The 13441-nt window shown below is 43.3% G+C and overlaps 1 protein-coding gene across 4 annotated transcripts in view; it reads right to left on the minus strand.

Moving 5' to 3' along the window:
• LOC130023645 (probable ATP-dependent RNA helicase DDX60) overlaps positions 1 to 13441 on the minus strand; it is a 107890-nt gene that overhangs the window by 51835 nt on the left and 42614 nt on the right. For all 4 annotated transcript variants that reach the window (XR_008792484.1, XM_056114221.1, XM_056114220.1 and 1 more), the window contains exons 17-18: positions 12213 to 12362; positions 9869 to 9988 (exon numbers count right to left, since the gene is read on the minus strand). Coding sequence is in view for 3 of the 4 variants with exons in the window: in XM_056114221.1 (XP_055970196.1) it covers positions 9869 to 9988; positions 12213 to 12362 (270 nt within the window). In the remaining variant the exon portion in view is untranslated. The remainder of the gene's footprint in view (positions 1 to 9868; positions 9989 to 12212; positions 12363 to 13441) is intronic.

A 13441-nucleotide genomic window follows, 5' to 3' on the forward strand; every position in this document is an offset into this window, starting at 1 on the left:
CGCCCCCCAGCGCCATCTTTGAAGCGTTCAGCCTAAGGACCACATGGAGGGTGCGGGAACCACAGATCCCGGAGGGGAAAAAAAAAAAAAAAACAGGTTCAAAAAAGAGCCGAGATCGCCGGCAAATTCCAGATGGAGTAGGTGCCGCATCCCGCCTCCCCCAGATGGAACCCCGGTGACCAGAAGCCTCTACAAACACAGCTCGAGTATGCGAGAACGAGGCCTTTTTCTCAAATCTGCCGGACTACACCTCCCAGGTAACCTCTGATTCCGGAAGTCACGCCCACAGCCCGCCCCCCAGCGCCATCTTTGAAGCGTTCAGCCTAAGGACCACATGGAGGGTGCGGGAACCACAGATCCCGGAGGGAAAAAAAAAAAAACCAGGTTCAAAAAAGAGCCGAGATCACCGGCAAGTTCCAGATGGAGGAGGTGCCGCATCCCGCCTCCCCCAAATGGAACCCCAATGACCAGAAGCCTCTACAAATACAGCTCGAGTATGCGGGAACGAGGACTTTCGGCCACGCGACATCTCTCTATATACAAAGTGATCAATGAGAAGTAAACCACCCAATCTTTCTCCCTGAAAATCAGAGTTAAGTTTGGAGCACGGACACAGCCCCAGAAACACAAGGACTTAATGCAGAAACCAGCAGCTTAGAGCAGAAAACTGAACGGACGATGCGTTAACCCAGGCCATCATTTCTGCCCAGAGGGGAAAGGGTGTTGCCCCATTCGCCCTCTCTTCTCTAGAAAGAAGGATGGCGGCCGCATGGGAGCCTTGTGGACAGCAGGTATGAGCCGGGGGTGTGGGGGCGACTAAAACCTCACGAGAAGGGGGGCGTTCCGGTCTGTCCTTCACGCCCTACCGAGGTCACCAGTTGCCCCCCACGAGCGGCTCCCCAGCACGGCCACAGTCCCAGAAGCACAAGGACTTAATGCAGAACCCGGCAGCTTGGAGCAGAAAAGTGAAAGGACTATGCGTTAATCCAGGCCATCAAGTCTGCTGGAGGGGAAAGGGTGTTGCCCCATTCGCCCTCTCTTCTCTGGAAAGAAGGATGGCGGCCGCATGGGAGCCTTGTGGACAGCAGGTATGAGCCGGGGGTCTGGGGGCGACTAAAACCTCATGGGAAGGGGGGCGTTCCGGTCCGTCCTTCACGCCCTACCGAGGCCACCGGTCCCCCCGCGAGCGACTCTCCAGCACGGCCACGACTCCAGAACACAGAAACCAATTTCTTAACTATCTGACTTTCAGTAGAAATACTTCCAGGGTCAATAGGTAAAATAGCAGAAATCCAAAACCAACATTTAATTCTTGAACCCAGCTGTAGAAAGCAAATCACTTCACAATGCTTTTTCAGCATCTCTGATTTGGGGGGGGGGGGTAAACTCTAAATAATAGTGGTGAATCTTTTATTGAAACAATGAATCTAATCAAAGCAGATAGAGTGTTAACTAGAATTCATCTGCCTCACAGGGATGGGGAGGGGTGCGGGGTGGGGTTTTATTGAGGTTCTTCATGGTAAAAAATAAGTATTGGTAAAGGGAAATGTGTTTGATATTTGCATGACTGAGACCTAAACCTGAAAGCTTTGTAACCTTTCCCACAGTGATTCAATAAATAAATAAATTTAAAAAAAAATTCACAGCTGATTTTTCTGATGAAACCCTCATGGCCCGAAAACAGTGGTGGGACATAGTGAAAAAACTCAATGAAATAAATGCCTCCCCAAAAATACTTTACCCAGCGAGACTCTCATTCATAATAGAAGGAACAACACACAGTTTCACAGACAAACAACAGCTCAGGAACTTCATAGACTCAAAACCATGGTTACAAGAACAACTAAATGGGCTACTTTAAGGCAAGACAGGCCCCTCAAATACACCAAATTTCAACAGAACAATGGGACAAAATCTCATAACAATAATCTCTCTCAATGTCAATGGGCAAAACACACCAATTAAAAGACATAGAGTAGCAGGATGGATTAGAAAATTGTACCCAACATTCTGCTGCCTGCAAGAAACACACCTCAATAGTCAAAGCAAACACAGACTCAGAGTCAAAGGCTGGAAAACAATCCTACAGGCAAACAGCTCCCATAAAAAAGCTGGGGTAGCCATTCTAATATCAGACCACATCAATTTCAGTGTGAAGAAGGTCATAAGAGAGAGTGAAGGCCATTTCTTTTTTTTTTTCTTATTTTTTACCATGAAGAACCCCAAAAAAACCCCACCCCCCACCCCTCCCCGTCCCTGTGAGGCAGATGAATTCTAGTTAACACTCTATCTGCTTTGATTAGATTCATTGTTTCAATAAAAGATTCACCACTATTATTTAGAGTTTACTCCCCCCCCCCAAATCAGACATGCTGAAAAAGCATTGTGAAGTGATTTGCTTTCTACGGCTGGGTTCAAGAATTAAATGTTGGTTTTGGATTTCTGCTATTTTACCTATTGACCCTGGAAGTATTTCTACTGAAAGTCAGATAGTTAAGAAATTGGTTTCTGTGTTCTGGAGTCCTGGCCGTGCTGGAGAGCCGCTCGCGGGGGGCAACCGGTGGCCTCGGTAGGGCGTGAAGGGCGGAGAGAAACGCCCCCCTTCCCATGAGGTTTTAGTCGCCCCCACACTCCCGGCTCATACCTGCTGTCCACAAGGCTCCCATGTGGCCGCCATCTTTCTTTCCAGAGAGGAGAGGGCGAATGGGGCAACACCCTTTCCCCTGCGGCAGACTTGATGGCCTGGATCAATGCAAAGTCCATTCACTTTTCTGCTCCAAGCTGCTGGGTTCTGCATTAAGTCCTTGTGCTTCTGGGGCTGTGGCCGTGCTGGAGAGCCGCTCGCGGAGGGCAACTGGTGACCTCGGTAGGGCGTGAAGGACGGACCAGAACGCCCCCCTTCCCATGAGGTTTTAGTCGCCCCCACACCCCCGGCTCATACCTGCTGTCCACAAGGCTCCCATGTGGCCGCCATCTTTCTTTCCAGAGGGAGGAGGGCGGAAGGGAGCAACACCCTTTCCCCTCTGGGCAGAAATGATTGCCTGGATTAATGCATAGTCCTTTCACTTTTCTGCTCCAAGCTGCTGGTTCTGCATTAAGCCCTTGTGTTTCTGGGGCTGTGGCCGTGCTGGAGAGCCGCTCGTGGGGGGCAACTGGTGACCGCGGTAGGGCGTGAAGGACGGACCGGAACGCCCCCCTTCCCATGAGGTTTTAGTCGCCCCCAGACCCCCGGTCATACCTGCTGTCCACAAGGCTCCCATGCGGCCGCCATCCTTCTTTCCAGAGAAGAGAGGGCGAATGGGGCAACACCCTTTCTCCTCCGGCAGACTTGATGGCCTGGATTAACGCATAGTCCTTTCACTTTTCTGCTCCAAGCTGCCGGGTTCTGCATTAAGTCCTTGTGCTTCTGGGACTGTGGCCGTGCTGGGGAGCCGCTCGTGGGGGGCAACTGGTGACCTCGGTAGGGCGTGAAGGACGGACCAGAACGCCCCTCTTCCCATGAGGTTTTAGTCGCCCCCACACCCCCGGCTCATACCTGCTGTCCACAAGGCTCCCATGTGGCCGCCATCTTTCTTTCCAGAGGGAGGAGGGCGGAAGGGAGCAACACCCTTTCCCCTCTGGGCAGAAATGATTGCCTGGATTAATGCATAGTCCTTTCACTTTTCTGCTCCAAGCTGCTGGGTTCTGCATTAAGCCCTTGTGCTTCTGGGGCTGTGGCCGTGCTGGAGAGCCGCTCGTGGGGGGCAACTGGTGACCTCGGTAGGGCGTGAAGGATGGACCGGAACGCCACCCTTCCCATGAGGTTTTAGTCGCCCCACACCCCCGGCTCATACCTGCTGTCCACATGGCTCCCATGCGGCCGCCATCCTTCTTTCCAGAGAAGAGAGGGCGAATGGGGCAACACCCTTTCCCCTCCAGCAGACTTGATGGCCTGGATTAACGCATAGTCCTTTCACTTTTCTGCTCTAAGCTGCCGGGTTCTGCATTAAGTCCTTGTGCTTCTGGGACTGTGGCCGTGCTGGGGAGCCGCTCGTGGGGGGCAACTGTTGACCTCGGTAGGGCGTGAAGGACGGACCGGAATGCCCCCCTTCTCGTGAGGTTTTAGTCGCCCCCCACACCCCCGGCTCATACCTGCTGTCCACAAGGCTCCCATGCGGCCGCCATCCTTCTTTCCAGAGAAGAGAGGGCGAATGGGGCAACACCCTTTCCCCTCTGGGCAGAAATGATGGCCTGGGTTAACTCATCGTCCGTTCACTTTTCTGCTCTAAGCTGCTGGTTTCTGCATTAAGTCCTTGTGTTTCTGGGGCTGTGGCCATGCTCCAAACTTAACTCTGATTTTCAGGGAGTAAGATTGGGTGGTTTACTTCTCATTGATCACTTTGTGTATAGAGAGATGTCGCGTGGCTGCGTAAGCGGCCGCGCGGTTTTGAGAAAAAGTCCTCGTTCCCGCATACTCGAGCTGTGTGTGAAGGCCATTTCTTATTGATCAAAGGATATGTACAACAGGAAGAACTTACAATAATAAATGTATATGCACCTAATGAGAGACCAGCAAAGTACTTAAAACAACTACTCATAGATTTGAGAAAAGACATCAATAGCAACACAATACTAGTGGGAGACTTCAACACCACTTTGTCACCTCTGGATAGATCAACCAGACTCAAGATTAGCAAGGACATACTTCATCTGAGGGAAACAATGGAAGAAACTGACTTAGTAGATATATACAGGACACTTCATCCACAAAAAGCTGAATACACATTCTTCTCAAGCGTACATGGAACATTCTCCAAGATAGTCCACATGCTGAGCCACAAAACATGCCTCCATAAAATTAACAAGATAGAGATTGTATCAACAATCTTCTCAGACCATAATGCGCTGAAATTAGAAGTAAATCACACACAAAAACAGAAAACTAAATCAAACATCTGGAAATTAAACAGTGCGCTATTGAACAACGAGTGGATTAGACAGGAAATCAAAGAGGAAATGAAAAGATTCCTAGAAACGAATGAAAATGAGAACACGAGTTACCAAAACTTATGGGACACAGCAAAAGCTGTGTTAAGAGGAAAGTTTATAGCTCTACAAGCATTCCCCAGGAAGCAGCAGCGAGCACACATAAGTAACCTAACCTCACAGCTTAAGAGCTTGGAGAAGTACAAAAAAAGGAGCACAATCCGAACAGGAGGAAGGAAATAATAAAACTCAGAGCAGAGATTAACGAGATGGAAACCCAAAAAACAATCCGAAAGATCAATGAAACCAAGAGCTGGTTCTTCGAGAAAATTAACAAGATCTATAAGCTTCTAGCAAAACTCACAAAGAAAGGGAGAGAGAAAACCCTAATAAACCAAATCAGAAATGAAAAGGGGGTCATTACAACAGAAACCACAGAAATTCAAAGGATCCTCAGGGAGTACTTTGAGAAGCTTTATGTCACGGAACATCAAAACCTTGAGGAAATGGATAAATTCCTAGACTCCTACAGACTCCCAAGGCTGAACCAAGAAGACCTGGAATACTGAACAGACCTATTACCATCAAGGAAATTGAAATGGTAATAAAAAGTCTCCCCAAGCACAAAAGTCCTGGCCCGGATGGATTCTCTAGTGAATTCTTCCAAATCATTAAAGAGGATTTACTCCCAATCCTCTTTAAGCTTTTCCACGAAATTGAAATATCAAAAACACTTCCGAACAGTTTCTATGAAACAAATATCACACTGATACCAAAAGCAGACAGAGATACCACAAAGAAAGAGAATTACAGACCGATATCCCTGTTGAACACAGATGCAAAGATCCTCAACAAACTACTAGCAAATAGAATCCAACTACTCATTAAAAAGATCATACACCATGACCAAGTAGGATTCATCCCAGGGATGCAAGGATGGTTCAACATTCGGAAATCAATCAACATAATCCATCATATCAACAAAAGAAAAGATAAAAAGCATATGATTATATCCATAGATGCAGAGAAAGCATTTGACAAGATCCAGCACCCCTTTATGATGAAAAACCCTAGCCAAAATGGGTATAGAGGGGACCTTCCTCAACATAATTAAAGCCATCTACCACAAGCCTACAGCAAGCATCATCCGCAATGGGGAAAAACTGAGAGCCTTCCCTCTAAGATCAGGGATGAGCCAAGAATGCCCACTATCTCCACTGCTGTTCAATGTAGTACTGGAAGTACTTGCAATAGCGATTAGGCAAGAAAAAGATATTAAGGGCATTCAGGTAGGAAAGAAATCAAGCTCTCACTATTCGCAGATGATATGATACTCTACGTAGAGAACCCAATAACCTCCACCAAAAAAACTCCTAGAAACAATAGACTCATATAGTAAAGTTGTAGGCTATAAAATCAATACCCAAAAGTTCATGGCTTTCCTATACACAAACAGTGAGAGAGAAGAAACCTACATGAAAAAAACAATCCCGTTCACAATTGTGCCCCAGAAAATCAAGTACATGGGAATCAGCTTAACTAAGGAAGTAAAGGACCTGTACAAAGAAAACTACAAAATGCTACTTCAGGACATAAAAGAGGACATGAGGAAATGGAAATATATCCCCTGCTCAGGGGTCAATAGACTTAACATTGTCAAAATGGCAATACTACCTAAAACATTGTATAAATTCAATGCAATCCCTATAAGGATACCCATGACATTCTTCAAAGAAATGGAGCAAACTCTCCTGAAATTTATATGGAACAATAAGCCCCCACGAATAGCTAAAGCAATTCTTGGGAAAAAGAAAATGGGAGGAATCAACCTCCCGAACTTCAAACTGTACTACAAAATAGTAATAATTAAAACAGCATGGTACTGGAACAAAAGCAGAACTGCAGACCAATGGAACAGGGTTGAATACATTGACATCTCCCCTCAGTCATATGATCATCTAATCTTTGATAAAGGTGCAAGTAATGTGAAGTGGAGTAAGGAAAGCCTCTTTAACAAATTGTGCTGGAATCACTGGACGGCTACATGCAAAAAAAATTTGGCTCAGAACTCTGCCTAACACCATGTACAAAAGTAAGATCAAAATGGATTAAAGACCTCAACATCAGACCAGAAACCATAAGGTACATTGAAGACAAAGTTGGCAAACCCCTCCATGACATTGAAGCTAATGGTATCTTCAAAGATGCCACGCCACTGGCCGAGCAAGTGAAAACAGAGATAGATAAATGGGACTATCTTAAACTAAGAAGCTTCTGCACCTCCAAAGAAACAGTGACCAAAATACAAAGACAGTCTACAGAATGGGAAAGGATATTCACCGAATACTCATCTGACAAGGGGTTGATATCTAGGATATACAAAATACTGGTTAAACTCCACAAGAAGAAAACATCCAACCCCATCCAAAAATGGGGCAATGAAATGAACAGAAACTTTCTCAAAGAAGAAATCCGAATGGCAAAAAAGCACATGAGAAAATGCTCTACATCATTAATCATCAGGGAGATGCAGATCAAAACCACAATGAGATACCATCTCACACCTCAGAGACTGGCCCACATTCAAAAGAACAAAAGCAACCAATGCTGGCGCGGATGTGGCAAGAAAGGGACACTCCTTCTCTGTTGGTGGTAATGTCCACTGGTTCAGCCCTTCTGGAAAACAGTATGGACAATTCTCAAAAAATTAGAAATTGAGCTCCCATTTGACCCAGCCATACCACTCCTGGGAATATATCCCAGAGAGGCAAAAATGTATAGTCGAAGTGACATCTGCACTTGATTGTTCATTGCAGCACTCTTTACAATAGCCAGAAACTGGAAGAAACCTGAATGCCCAAGAACAGATGACTGGTTAAAGAAACTTTGGTACATCTACACAATGGAGTACTATGTAGCTCTTAGAAAAGATGAAGTCATGAAATTTACATACAAGTGGTACAACATGGAAAGTATCATGCTTAGTGAAATGAGTCAGAAAGAGAGGGATAGACATAGAAAGATTGCATTCATCTAGGGGATATAAAGTAACAAAATATGAGATTAATACCCAAGAATAGCTGAGATCAGCACCAGGAGGATTACTCCATAGCTTAGTGGCCAGCCAGGCATTCTAGAGGAAAGGGCAGCTCAGATAGAGAAGGGAACACCAAATAAAGGGTGTTTGGAGGATCCTCCCAGGAGGGGAGATGCATGTCGAAAGTAGACTATGGACTGAACATGTTTGCCACTCAATGCCTCTTTTGCAGACCACAACACCCAAAAGGAGAGAGAGAACACAGGGGATTGCCCTGCCACATAGGTAAGGGGGGATGTGGGATGGGGCTGGGGGGGTATTATCCATGGTGGTGGAAAATGGGCACTGGTGGAGGGATGGGTATCTGATCATTGTATAATCGAAACCCAAGCACAAAAATTGTAAATCTACAACTGTACCTCATGGTGTTTCACTAATAAAAAATAAATAAATAAATAAATAATTAGGATGTTCTAGTTTTAATCTTAGAATTTGAAATTTTTCCAATAAGGATCAAATGTTAAAGCACAGGATTTAAATTAAAATTCTTACTTATCAGTATTAAAAGTAAAAGTAGAAACAGTTCATTGTCAAAGATTTGGTTCCTAAAATATCTGACTCTGACATACTTGCTTAGGCTCAAAAAGAAAAGTTCATCAAAGCTTATCAATTACTACAAATAGTAAAAAATAGTAAAAGTTCGTAAAAGAAGAAGCTCTGCTTCAAATACAAACTAGTTTAAATTGACCAAATTGGTTCAGAATTCTGAAGTGAATAATGACTACAGAATTGTCCCCCCATGAAGACAATATGACCATAATCTAGACACCATTCTCAAAGATCTGAATCATGGTATTGAAGCTGATCTTCCACAAGGACTATGGAATAAGAGCTGAGGAAACTGACGAACTGACGAAACATTTGTCTAGACCATGCTCATCAGGAGCAACAACTCTATATTGTGGACAGCGCACCTCTGTGACAATCAATTACATTTTCTTGTCATTTTTTTGGTGTTTTTTTGATTTGGTTTGGTTTGGTTTGGTTAGGAGGCAACACTCTGCAGTGCTCAAGGACTACTTTTGGCTCCAGGCTCAGGGAACAACATGGTGGCAGGGATCAAACCCAGGCCTCCTGCAAGCAAAGTATGTGCTCCAATACTTCCAGCTCTCTCTCCACCCCTTTCCTGGTTTTAATTATTTATCTGTGGTTCTAGAAGGAAATTTTTTAATATTTACATAACATAGGGTAGTCTTTCTATTATGTAGCATTATTGAAATCACAAGTAGCTATATACATACTTGTCAAGAAAATGTAATTTACAGTAGTCACTGGTGTTGTCAATATTTTCAAATTTGGGTCTTTAGGTTATTTAAAATCAATGTATATGATGGGTGCCTGCTCAAGCAAATCAATGAACAACGGGAGGACCGTGATATACAGTGCAGTATATGCTGGGGCTAGAGCGATATTACAGCAGGTAGGGCATTTGACTTGCATGCAGCAGACCAGAGATTGATCCCCAGCATTCCATATGGTACCCTATGCACCTCCAGGAGTAATTCCTGAACGCAGAGCCAAGAATAACCCCTTTGCATCGCTGGGTGTGACTCCGAAGCCAAGAAATCAATCTATATGCTAAGATAATGAACTATAACAGAAATATGAAATTAATATTTAAGTAGCCATAAAGATGAGAGCAATTTCTCTTTCCTTGAGATGTTACAATATTAGATTTTCTCTAAAGCCATTTCACCTTTTGCAAATAAGTTATTGCTACAAGTTATTTTGCAAAGAAGTTTTTCTAGTTATGTATGTATATTTTATTTTATTTAATGATCAACATATTAACTAATATAATCTTACCTGACAATTTAGGGCATCATGACGGTAATCCCTTGTAAAGACACCACATAGAACTTCACCACTTGGCATATTTTTGGTAAACCGATGGAAAACAGTTGCTGCCACTTGATTAACAAGGGCCTGGTTGACAAAGAAAGAGATTCCCATTACTGACATAATGAGGTCAATATAGATGAAATCTCAGAGAAAAACAGGAACAGGAACTTAAAAATATGTCCAGAACAGCAGAGAAAGTACAGTGGGTAAGCACTTGCTTTGCACACAGCCAACCCAGTTTAATCCCAGAAACTACATATGGTCCCTAAGCCCTGCCAGGAGAGATCCCTAAGCAGAGCTAAGAGTAATCCCTGAGCACAGCCAGATGTGACCCCCCAAAACATTTTAAAATATATCCATATATACATATCCATATGTATATATATGTATGTGTGTATATATATATATGAATGTAGAAATCTTAAAAACAGTTTTAAGATTTTCCATATACCCATCTACTCTAATACAACATGCATCTACTCTAATATATCTAATACATCTAGTACATCTACTCATTCTATTATTTTCTCAGGGATGTGCAATTAATCATAGAAACTCCACTGAAAAACCACATAACATAAAAACAGTTGAACTGATTGCCTTGAACTTTGCCAACCTTAGTTTGATCCCTTGCATGACATACAATCCCTGAGCACCATTAGAAGTGGCCCCTGAGCACAGAACCAGGTGTGGCCCCAAAACACAAAAATAAAAATAATAATAATCATTTAAAAGTCACCAAATACCTTTAAGACAAAGCTTTAGAAAACAGCTGTCAACCTACTTGTGAAGAAGAGCCATGTGAAGAATGTCACAGCTGTCCTACACTTGTGGATCACCCAGATGGCCGAAGGGTTCTATATACATAGATGACTAGGGCCAATTGGGCATACTAAGCATGAAAATTAAAAAATAATAAAAGCTACAAATATTAATTCATTTCAAGATAACTTTTGCATCATTTTGGGATCTGAGGTTGACCACAAATCACTTAATACTACATATTCTCCTAGAAGCCAATTTGGAGTCTGCATTCATTACCCTGTAGAACCCTCAGTGGTGAGGGGGCCTGCAGCCCACCCCTGGATTCCCACAGTGACAGTCTGAAAGGTGATGTGTTGCCGTTAGGTGTCATAGTGCTTGGGGCCACCAGAACCATGCCCAGCAGTGTTTTGGCGCCATGAGGTGCTGAGAAGATAACTTCCCACATGCTAAGCATGAACTATGTTTCTGAGCTTTGATTTCATTTTAATCTGAATATTTATAAAATTCCAAGTAATTTTTTCTTAAAAGTGGACATTTCCTACACATCAAACTTTCTGCTAAATGACAAAGATTACACTTTCTATTTTTAAGTTCCAAGTTATACAGTACTAAATACAAGGGAAAGATGGAAAACAGCCTGTTTTACAAACAGGAGAGTTTCTGGTATCAAAAAGTATATTAGACACATCCCACAGACTGCAAAGTCAGTAACTCAACATTGCCCACTAAATGTGGATGCTTCTTTCATTCCAAGCAGAATTCAAAATGACAAGACTTTCTCCTCACAATGATTCTAGAGAATATGCTATTATAGTTTCTACAACTAAAAAAAATTAAGTTAAAAGATAAAAAGGAAGTACATTGGTGGATGTCAGATCCACTCTGCAAAGAAAAGAAGTAAAAGAGTTTGGGTGGGAAAAATCAAAATCCAGACATGAGAAATTTAAAAATGTAATTCCTGCATGGCAACCAAAGTTTAATGCTTGTTGCTAAGACAGTATATTTCAACGGAGGAGGGATTTTCAAAAGTGGTGCTCAGGAACCTGGTGATTCTACTCTACCAGGCATGCAGTGGTTTAACGTGAGGACCCAAAGATGTGGGATGCAGCAAGTCTCATGTCCTGCAGGGTCAAGGATTACCTGGGCCACATCCACTGGAACTAGGCTGGACAGGTTGCAGGGTTGAGGTAATTCAGGACTGTATACTGTGTGATGCTCACGGTATCAGTGGTGCCAGGGATCAAACTAGGGTGGGTCAGTAACAAGCATCTTAACTCCTCTACACAATTTCTCAAGCCCAAGAGAATAGACCTTAAAAGTCTTCCCCACAAAAAAAAAAAAAATGAATTGAATGTACAGTAACCACATTTACTGTGGTAATAATTTCAATACACATGAAATCAAAATGGTGAATACCTTAAACTAATTCAATATTCTATGACAAGAACAAAAAATACATTACAAACATGCATGAAAGAGACTCATCATGAAACCACATACATTATTCAAGAGTGAAAGGAAATGACAGTTGCTTGAATGCTACCTTTGTTGGTGCAACATACACAACCACCCCTTCATCACTCTCCTTCAACACTTTTTCCATGCAGTAATAGGAGGCATAGGTTTTTCCTGAGGACGTTGGAGCAACAATTACTGCTGACTCATTATTATCCACAATATCCAGGAGCTCTCGCTGCAGGGTTGAATATCACATGTGTCAAGAATGTAAGCAGTGTGTTACCAAAACAAACGTATCAATGTACTTTTGGTATAATCTCAGTGGAATTACTAAGAGTTAGAAACACAGAGACATATAAATATATGGATGGATTTCACTGGAGTGGGGAGAAGGGAGAAGAAATACTTTTCAGCCTTTGGAGCACTTGAAGTTGGGTTTTGTGCAAAAGATGGAGTAAGTCTGAATAAGGTATCTTCCAACTGTGACCTCTTTCCCCCTAATTGTCAATAAGAGTAGAATGACTTTCACAGTCAGTCACGGTCCTCATGTTGTTCATCGATTTGCTCAAGGAGGCCCAGTAACGTCTCCATCATGAGACTTGTTGTTACTGTGTTTTGGCATATCGAATACGTCACGGGGAGCTTGCCAGGCTCTGCCATGCGGGCGAGATACTCTCGGTAGCTTATCGGGCTCTCTGAGAGGGGCAGAGGAATCGAACTCGGGTTGGCCATGTTGGCCGCTTGTAAGGCAAACGCCCTACCGCTGTGCTATCGCTCCACCCAGAATGACTTTGAAAAATTAAATTCTTACAATAATATATATTTCTGTGGTTGTGAAAAAGTGGCTTAGATGGAAAAAAATTGATGATTGCCTATTTCTCATTAGTACTTTCTACTAATTCTTTCAATATTCTATATAGAAGTATGCCACTACTCGTTTTGGAAAATATGAAGAACTCTATTGATTTCACTATGCTTTTTTTCATCAAAATGATGACTAGACAAAGATTTTTACCTGTAGGATGAGCAGAAGATGAAAAACCCAGACCAAAATCCCAGTCTCCATATGCTCTTCTCTCTTTTGGCCTACTCTCAGACATAACAGAGAATGAAGTGTACCTCAGAAAAATCACAATGTGGGACTGGAGCAATAGTACAGCGGGCAGGGCATTTGCCTTGCACGTAGATGACCCAGGTTCAATTCCCAGCATCACATATGGTCACCGGAGCACTGCCAGAAGTAATTCCTGAGTGCAGAGCCAGGAGTAACCTCTAAGCATCGCCGGGTGTGACCCCCCACAAAAAATAGAAAAT

Source organism: Sorex fumeus, unplaced genomic scaffold (genome assembly GCF_029834395.1).
Source record: "Sorex fumeus unplaced genomic scaffold, SorFum_2.1 ptg000024l, whole genome shotgun sequence".
In the NCBI taxonomy this organism is placed as follows: domain Eukaryota; kingdom Metazoa; phylum Chordata; class Mammalia; order Eulipotyphla; family Soricidae; genus Sorex; species Sorex fumeus.